This window comes from Hypanus sabinus, chromosome 4, assembly GCF_030144855.1.
Source record: "Hypanus sabinus isolate sHypSab1 chromosome 4, sHypSab1.hap1, whole genome shotgun sequence".
Classification (NCBI taxonomy): Eukaryota; Metazoa; Chordata; class Chondrichthyes; order Myliobatiformes; family Dasyatidae; genus Hypanus; species Hypanus sabinus.
This window is the reverse complement of record NC_082709.1, coordinates 168,776,060-168,785,774: the sequence shown is the minus strand read 5'-3', so window position 1 is coordinate 168,785,774 and position 9,715 is coordinate 168,776,060. Positions and strand designations below refer to the sequence as shown.

Below are 9,715 nucleotides of genomic sequence, written 5' to 3'. Positions count from 1 at the left end.
CTAGAGTTGGTGCAGCCTCCAAAGCTGCCTGCCATTTACACAAAACATTGCAGTCCCTTCTGTCCTACTTGTCCTCAGATTCAGCTGGCACTTCAGCCAGCCGCACTCTCCCGAACTTTGTGCACCCTTTAGGAGAGAAAGAGAAGGCGAGTCAGTTGAGGTATTCTCCTCATTACTCTGCTCCTGAGCGCGGCCAAGAGGGTCGTTGATACCTCCACCATAACTGCGTGCCCGCCGTTCTTCTAAGGAATATACCCAACTTGGTTTACAGATCAGACAAAATCGCTGAACAAAGTATTACATAGACCCTTGGAGGTGGGGGTGGGGGGGTTGCTACCTCCCTGAAATGAGTTTTTGCAGAGTGGGATGTCTGCGTCCCGGACCCTGCATCTGGGCTGCTGCTTTGCGTTTCTTGTATTTTCCTCAAAGCTGACGGCCTGAGTTTCGGTTTCGATTCATCAAGGACAAAACTAGAAATCAGTACTTTCGTGTTCCTGCGGATTTCGTGTCGGAGCGGCGGGGAATTTATTGGTTCATTATGCGATGCCTGCACGCTTGAGTATTTAAAGACACATCCACGCAGGACAGCTCAGTGAGACGGGCGATTCCACGTCGGTCTAATACAGGTACGTCCCTCTTGCAACTAAGCCGGTTCATTTAGGTTTTTATTACAGTCTCGTAATTATTTCCAAACTAATTCCCACAAAAATAAGTATTTACTGTTGCGTGCAACACTATTGTTACATAATATATAGAAATATATTTATTATCCTTGTTGCATCCACTTTGCTGCATCCAGTATGTTCAAACGGGGTAGATTTTCAGCCATGTTGAGGGGAGAAGTCTTTAATGTCATTTGATTCCGGAAGAAGTTCCTTAACCAGCCTGTCAAGTCCCAGTTTGGACTAGCAAACGCAGAGAAGTGAGATGGCTGGTATAATCGGACAGTTTGCGTGGTCGATCCTTAACGGCTTGTCTCTGACAGCGTCGCAGTCCCCGCAAGTACTGTACCGCAGAATGTCAGCCTCGCGGCCGGTACAGAACCCCTGGAGCAGGATTCCGTGTTCAAATAGTGAGCCCCCTTGCCCGTGCTAGTGGGTGACAGGATAGGGGTAGGGAGAGGGGTCAGAGTATCCGTGAGCTTGGGACACAGGGATGGTGTTTGTGAAATAGGTAACAGAGGCCGTTCCTGGAGAACTGACGTGGAGTTCAGAGTTAGTCGGGCTTTGCTCCGGGGTACTTGACATCTCCAGTGATGAGGGTGGAGGGTTTGGTAGTTGATGGATGTTCAGTGGGAGTTCCCTCCTAATGAGAATACTCACCGTGCTTGGAAGGGGCGACGGTTCCGACTGAGCACCAGTCAGGGTCTGAGCTTTGCTTCGGCAAAAACACTTGTTCAAAGTGAAACGTGTGTTTCAGTTTTCTTGCAGATTTCGGACGCGTGATTCCTCTCGACCTGTGTCGCCTACGCCCTTAAACCAGATTGGGTACGTGAGTAACGCACAGATGCTCAAATTCTACCAACAACTTTAGTTCCGATCTGAAAATGGTTCTTTAGGAGCTGAATCTGAAGACGCGCTCATGTGCTCTTTGATCTGTGTGTTCATTCGCTGGGCTGATGCACTTTGTCTGTGTTGCTGTTCAGGGTCCCCTCACTATCATGTTTGGTGCTGGTATTTCCTTGGGTGTATTCTGTCCCGCTTGTACTATCTATTCTAAAACTGTGGTATGATTTCCAGGAGAGGTGTGCGCCAGACACGGCACGTTATTTCAAAACGTGTAGTCTCTTTTCTGTGTGGTTAGGATTTGCTGTATGGCATCTATTTGAACGCTTGAAAATAAACCTTGCTACTCTTGTTGGTGTGTTCAATAACCATATGACCATATAACAATCACAGCACGGAAACAGGCCATCTCGGCCCTCCTAGTCCGTGCCGAACCCTTAATCTCACCTAGTCCCACCTACCCGCACTCAGCCCATAACCCTCCACTCCCTTCCTGTCCATATACCTATCCAATTTTACCTTAAATGACACAACTGAACTGGCCTCTACTACTTCTACAGGAAGCTCATTCCACACAGAATGTTCCACACAGAAGATGCAGCATTTTTATTTTAGTTTCAGATTCTAATCATCTGCAGGTATTTTGATATGAAAAAATCTTCATGCCTGACTACATGTAAGGTTGTAAACCCATTGACCCAAGGCAGTTCTGCATGAGAGCTAGTAACTCCCTCATCTTGACCCTATCTGGAGGGGGCACTGTTTACACTGAAGCTATTGGAGAGCCAATGAAATTAATTCAGTGTCAACTTCAGAACAACCTTCTTTTGCTCAAGTAGCTGAATACAAAAACAAGTAAAGGGTGGGGGTGAATGTTGTGGACATGCCCATCACAGTTCCTGACTGGTGTCTGAGCACAGTGGAAGTTAGGACATCTGGAGGACAGTCTTTCCTTCACATTGAGAGACAGCTGCTGACAAGCTGCACTTTCTTATTTCTCAGCATTATTCTTACTCTTGCCTGGAGTTGCATGTGTTTTCCAACATTCAGCTACTTTGGCCCTTGTTCAGAAGAAATGAAGAACAATAAATTCCTCAACTGAATACCAGGTTTCTGAGGGAATATCAATGATTCACAAACAATCCAAACAAGGTATTAACACTGGACCAATGGCAGGTTTACAACTGAATGAATGAGCTGAATTTTGAGCTACCCAATGGGGTAGCTCAAAATCTGTTGAGTGTTTTGGATTCGGTCTTTTGTCATTGAGAAATGAAAATGGAATACATATCTTTAATAATTTCCACAGATTTAACTGCAATATGTCCAAATGCAAGAATTCAAAACATCACCAATCTCGAAAATCCCATTCAAGAAGAAGTGCAGCAGGGCTCAAGGTACTTAATGTCCAAAACAAACAAAGCACATCAATTTAGCAGACACCTGGCACGTTGTTATTTTAGGCAAATAATCTTCAACAACCAAGTCTCCAGCATTTCAAAATAGCATAGCTGAGCATCTTCCTCATCAAAATATTCCTGGGCTGTTTGGGAAAAGAGGGTAGGGCATTAAGAGTCGGGCTTGATGCTTTGTTCTGCATATCTTAGAAGATTTTGGACATTTCCAGGCTTAATCAGGGATAGTGAGGTTAGAGTTAGGGTAGCATGAATCCAGATGTTAAGGAGGGTTCTTCATGAATACTTCCCTTCAATATTCACCAGTGAGAGGGACATTGATGTTGTCCACCCTGATTTGTCTCAAAACAGCAGACGCCTCTGCTGTAATCTGTGTAGGGTCCATGGCTTCACTGCTGCTTTGTCTCACGTCTGTAGACTCTATATCTGTCTGCTGAGTAAAGACAGATGCAAATCTCCCCCATTCCTTTCAGTTGGCTTCACAAATACTGATTTTCTAGAGGACCAGTTTTGTCCCTTGTAATCCTTTTGCTCTTAACATACCTGTAGAAGCCTTCGGATTCTCCGTCACCTTGTCTGCTAGGGCAACCTCATGCCTTCTTGCCCTCCTAGTTTCTTTAAGTGTTCCCTTGTATTTCTTGTACTCCATAAGTACTTCATTTGTTCCTACCTGCAATGCACCTCTTTCTATTTCTTAACCCAGGGCCTCAATACCTCTTGAAAACCAAGATTCCCTAAACCTGTTGCCCATGCCTTTTATTCTGACAGGCACATACAAGCTTTCTACTCTCACAGTTTCACTTTTGAAGGCCTGCAAGTTACCATGTACACTTCTGCCAGAAAACAATAAACACTTGCCAGATCCTTTCTGATAGCATTAAAATTGGTTTTTCCCTAATTTAGAATGTCAACCCACAGACCAGACCTATATTTTTGCATATTTACTTTAAAACCAATGACATTGTGATCATTAGATGCAAAGTGTTTCTCTACACAAAATTTTGAACCTGCCCTTTCTCATTCTGTAATAGCAGATCAAATATCGCGCACACTCGCATTGGGACTTCCATGTACTGATTAAGGAAACTTTCCTGAACACATTTAACAAACTATCTCCTCTAGCCCTTTTACAGAATGGGAGTCCCAGTCAATATGTGGAAAGTTAAAATCCCCTGCTATCACAAACTTGTGTTTCTTGCAACAGTCTACAACCTCCCTACAAATTTATTTCTCTAAATCCTGCAGACTGTTGGGTGGTCTATAATATAAGCCCTGTTAATGTGGTCATACCTTTTATTCTTCAGTTCCATCCATAAAGCCTCGCTAGACAAGTTCTCCAGTCTGTCCTGATGGAGCACTGCCACCACTCCCCTTTAATCCCTCCTGTTCTTTCGCATCTAAAACAATGGAACCCCAGAATACTGAGCTGCCAGTTCTGCTACTCTTGCAGCCAAGTCTCACTAAAGTCCACAATATCATAATTTTGAGGAGTTGATCCATGCCCTGAACTTACCTGCCTGTCCTACAGTACTATTTGTATTGAAATATACTCAATCGGAGCATTAGTCCCACTTTGTAGAAGCATACCGCTCTTCCTACCTATGTCATTGGTACCTATATGGGCCACAACCTCTGGCTGCACACCCTCCCAATTAAGAATACTGAGAACTTGATCAGAGATTTCCCAGACCCTGGCACCCAGGAGGCCATCTGGGCACCTTGTTCTCGTCCACTGTAACCCCTGTTTATTCCCCTAACTAATGAATCCCCTGTCACCATAACATGCCTCTTCCTCCCACTTCCCTTCTGAGCCACAGAGCCAGACTCAGTACCAGACTCCTGATTGTTGTGATTCTGCAGCTAGGTCATTTCCCATCCCACCACCCCAGCAGTGTCCAAAGTGGCAAACCTGTTGTTGAGGGAGACGACCGCAGGGGTACTCTATCTTTGCTTCTTCCTGCTGAAGCCTCTTGAGCCAAAGCCTCAATCCCTCCATGCTAACACTGTTCAATTCTCAACAATTCTGCTTTAAATCTACAGTAATTTCTTCTCTTACTAGTCCTTGCCAAGTGTTTTAACTACCCAACAATCTCAATCACTGCTGAATGTCCCAGATGGCCAGGCTCTTTTTTTTATATCTGGGATCCATTCATCACAAGTCAACAGGTCTTTCGATCTCAGGCCTGCTGAATGTCCCCACTGACCCTGCTCGCTTTGTCAAGCTTGCACTGACATGTTTTGGAAGACAATACGCTATTAGTAGCAGGACCTTTAGCAGTGTTGATGTGCAGAAGTATTTGTATTGAGATAGAGTGCAGAGTAGACCCTTCCAGCCTTTCCAGCTGTGCTACCCAGCAACCCCTGATTTAACCCTAGCCCATATAACCATATAACAATCACAGCACGGAAACAGGCCATCTCAGCCCTCCTAGTCCATGCCGAACTCTTAATCTCACCTAGTCCCACCTACCCGCACTCAGCCCATAACCCTCCACTCCTTTCCTGTCCATATACCTATCCAATTTTACCTTAAATGGCACAACTGAACTGGCCTCTACTACTTCTACAGACAGCCTAATCACAGGATAATTTACAATGACCAATTCACCTAGTTTATCTTTGGACTATGTGAGAAAATGGGAGCACTCAGAGGAAAGACATGGGGAGAAAATACAAACTCCTTGCGAGCTATGGCAGGAACAGAACTCGGATCACTGGTAAAGTGTGCTAACCACTATGGCACTGTGCCGCTTGAGTTGAATCTTGGGTTCATGTCCAAAGTCCCCTGAAGACAGCTGCATAGTTTGATAGGGCACTAAATAAGTTGTATAGCATACTTGCTTCTTATTAGTCAAGGCACTGAGTTTGAGTTCAGAAGTTGCATGCAGCTGTATAAAACTATAGTTAGGCTGCAACTGGAGTCTTGCATTTAATTCTCTTCAGTTCATTGTGGGAGGGATGTGGTGGCTTTAGAGAGGGTGCAGCTGTTCACCAGGACCACACACAAAATGCTGGAGGAATTCAGCAGGCCAGGCAACATCTGGGGAAAGAGTGCAGTTGACATTTCAGGTGGAAACCCTTCAGCAGGATGAAACTTCCCAGCCATGCTGAAAGGTTTCAGCACAAAATGTCAACTGTTCTTTTCCTAGATGCTGCCTGGCCTGCTGAGTTCCTCCGGCATTTTGTCTGTGGCCTGGATTTCCAGCATGCAGATTTTCTCGTTGTGATTAGGTTCACCAGGATGATGCCTAGATTAGAGACCAACTGCTATGTGGAGAGGTCAGACAAACTTGGGTTGGTTTTAACTCAGTGGCAAAGAACATAGAACATGGAAATCTACAGCACTTTACAGGCCCTTCGGACTTCGGACATGTTGTGCCAACCATGTAACTGATTAAAAGGTTGAAGAGCAACATGATAGACGTTTATGAGATCATGAGTACTATAGGTGAAATAGATAACCTTTTTCCCAAGGTTGAAATGTCTTAACACCAGAGGACATGTATTTAAGGTGAGATGAGTAAGTTTGAAGGAGTTGTGTGGTGCAATTTTCTTAGACAAAGAATGGTGGGTTCCTGGGTTGCGATGTGGAGGTGGTGATGGAGGCAAATACAATAGATGTATTTAAGGTGCTCTTCAATAAGCACATGAATGTGTAGAAAATGGATGGGATATGGACTTTGTATAGCAGAAGGGATTAGGTTGGTTGGTTAGTTTTAATTTCTACTTTAATTAGTTTGACAACATTGTGGCCCAAAGTGCTTATCTCTGTGCTGTACTGTTCTGCTTCATGTTCTGTCTTATAAAGTTTTGGCAAAATATGGAATGGACAATAAATTGCTTGGTGATCAATAAACATCAGTGACTATAGGTACAGAGCTAAAGAGTTGTGTTTCTATTATAGGAGGGGATGGATTTTACATCCATGACACAGACAGAGAATAGTTTCAAGGAACACTTGTCACTAGGTGAATCAGATGATGATCTGAAGGATGTTCCAGTCCAAAATGGAGACATTAATATCTCCATGAAGAATGGCCTACAGAAGGATGTCTGGGGGAAGGCACTCAGTGCAGCAGTGGCACAGCAGGAACTGGAACTGAAAGATGAGAGAAGTGACTCAGTTAAGGTGAGTGACCATAGTATATGAAAATCCCAATGCAATTTGCCTCCAAAGCCACCCTGAAATTCCAACTCAATTTTTTTTTCCTGAATTCAACACAACAGATACCTGGACATTCTGTTACTTCGTTCAAGTAAGTGTGCAAGGTAATATGAGAGAAGTGTATGCGTGGCAATTGGCTCAATGTCAGGTTGTCCGGAAAGATGGTTTAGTCACTGAAGAACCTTTTAGAGAGCAGTCAAAAACAGAAATAAATCAAAGATAGTGTGCAACAGAGATAACAGAAAGGACAGGCAGGAGATGAGGCTTAATCACAGTCAGTGGCATGAGTTACAGGGCATTAGAGACGTGGTGCAGTTAAAACAGAAAGCAACAAATACTGGACTGAAAAGTGTTGTATTTGAATGTGCGCAGCATAAGGAATAAAATGTACCATCCTGAAATTCAGGTACAGATTGGCAAGTATGATGTGGCCATCTCTGAAATTTGTCTTGGGAATGGCTGTCATTGGGACCTGAATGTCCAAGGATATACGGTATATTGAAAAGATAGGTAAGTAGGCAGAGGGGGTGGTGTGGCCCTGTGTGTAAGAAATAATATTGAATCATTAGAAAAGGATTATACGCTGCATCCGCAAGGCAAACAGCATTATGAAGGTCCCCACGCACCCCTCATACAAACTCTACCCCCTCCTGCTGTCTGGAGAAAGGCCCCAAAGCATTTGGGCTCTAACGACCAGACTATGTAACAGTTTCTTCCCCCAAGCTATTGGACTGCTCAATACCCAGAGCCTGGACTGACACCAACTTACTGCCCTCTACTGTGCCTATTGTCTTGTCTATTATTTATTGTAAAGTGTTTTGTGTTCACTGTTTTGTGCACTTTATGCAGTCCTGGGTAGGTCTGTAGTCCAGTGCTGTTTTTTTTTCTGTGTTGGTTTTTCACATAGTTCAGTGTTTTTGTACTATTTCATGTAGCACCGTGGTCCTGAAAAAGGTTGTCTCATTTTTACTGTGTACTGTACCAGCAGTTATGGCAAAAATGACAATAAAAAGTGACAGCTTGATTAGAAGGTGTAGAGTCTCTATGGATTGAGTTAAGAAATGGCAAGGGTAAAAGGACCCTAATGTCAGTTGTACACAGGCCTCCAAACAGCAGCCGGGATGTGGATTACAAATTACAGCATGAGATAGAAAAGGCGTGTCAGAATAGCTATGTCATGATAATAGTTGAGAATTTTAACATGAAAGTGGATTGGAGAAATCAGGCCAGTTCTAGACTTCTAGAGAAAGAATTTGTAGGATGTTTAAGGGATGGATTTTTAGAACAGCTTGTTGTTGAGCCCACTAGTGGATCGGCTGTGCTGGACTGGGTGTTGGGCAATGATCCGGAGGTGATAAGAGCTTAAGTTTAATGAACCCTTAGGGAACAGTGATCACAACATGATTGAGTTCACTTTGAATTTTGAGAAGGGGGAACTAAATTCCAATGCGTCAGTATTTCAGTGGAATAAAGGAGATTACAATGGCATGAGAGGGGAACTGGCCAAAGTTGACTGGAAAGGGAAATTTGCAGGAAGGACAGCAGAGCAGCAATGGCTGGAGTTTCTGTGAAAAATGAGGGAACTGTAAGACAGATAAATACCAAATAAGCAATTTTCGAATGGAAGAAGGACATTACTGTAGCTGGCAAGTGAAGTCAGAGGCAAAGTAAAAGCAAAAGCGGGCATTTGGAGCAAAAGCGTTTGGAGATTCAAACGAGAGGACATGATTTGAGAGTTAGGGGGCAGAAGTTTAAGGGAAACACGAGGGGGTATTTCTTTACTCAGAGAGTGATAGCTGTGTGGAATGAGCTTCCTGTAGAAGTAGTAGAGGCCAGTTCAGTTGTGTCATTTAAGGTAAAATTGGATAGGTATATGGACAGGAAAGGAGTGGAGGGTTATGGGCTGAGTGCGGGTAGGTGGGACTAGGTGAGATTAAGAGTTCGGCACGGACTAGGAGGGCCGAGATGGCCTGTTTCCATGCTGTGATTGTTATATGGTTATATGTTATATGGTTATACAAGGAAGCCAAAGCTAGTGGGAAGGTAGAGGATTGGGAAGCTTTTAAAAACTTGCATAAGGAAACTAAGAAGGCCATTAGGAAGGAAACGATGAATTATGAAAGGAAGCTGGTGACTAATATCAAAGAAGATACAAAAATTTTGAACATATAAAGAGAATTATATGTAAAAGAGATTTCAGGATAGATATAGGACCAATAGAAAAATGATGCTGGAGATACTGTAATGAGAGATGCAGAGATGGCAGAGGAACTGAATGTGTATTTTATATCAGTCTTCACAGTGGAAGACATCTGCAGTATACTGGACACTGAAGACTGTCAGGGAAGTGAAATGTATGCATTGAAAAGTACAATTGAGAAGGTGCTCAGGAAGCTTAATGGTCTGAGGGTGATGAACTTCCAAGAATTGATAAGATTCTGGCATTGTACCGGTTGACTGGAAAATTGCAAATGTTATTCCGCTATTTAAGAAGGGTGGGAAGTAGCAGAAAGGAAACTGTAGACCTGTTAGTCTGACATCAGTGGTTGGGAAGTTGTTGGAATTAATTGTTAGGGATGAGATTAGAGTACCTGGAGGCACATGACGAGATAAGCCAAAGACAGTATGGT

At 43.6% G+C, this 9,715-nt stretch overlaps 1 protein-coding gene across 3 annotated transcripts in view; it reads left to right on the top strand.

Annotated features, from left to right (window-relative positions):
• The first annotated feature begins 507 nt into the window (after positions 1-507).
• Positions 508-9,715, top strand: part of LOC132393473 (interferon-induced GTP-binding protein Mx3-like) — a 42,187-nt gene continuing 32,979 nt past the window's right edge. The window contains exons 1-4 of one of the 3 annotated variants that reach the window (XM_059968747.1): positions 512-626; positions 1,420-1,487; positions 2,815-2,902; positions 6,825-7,049. In XM_059968747.1, the coding sequence (XP_059824730.1) occupies positions 2,828-2,902; positions 6,825-7,049 (300 nt within the window). In that variant the 5' untranslated portion in view covers positions 512-626; positions 1,420-1,487; positions 2,815-2,827. Of the gene's footprint in view, positions 627-1,419; positions 1,488-2,814; positions 2,903-6,824; positions 7,050-9,715 lie in introns of all 3 variants that reach the window. The other 2 variants (XM_059968748.1, XM_059968749.1) reach the window with 2 other exon arrangements.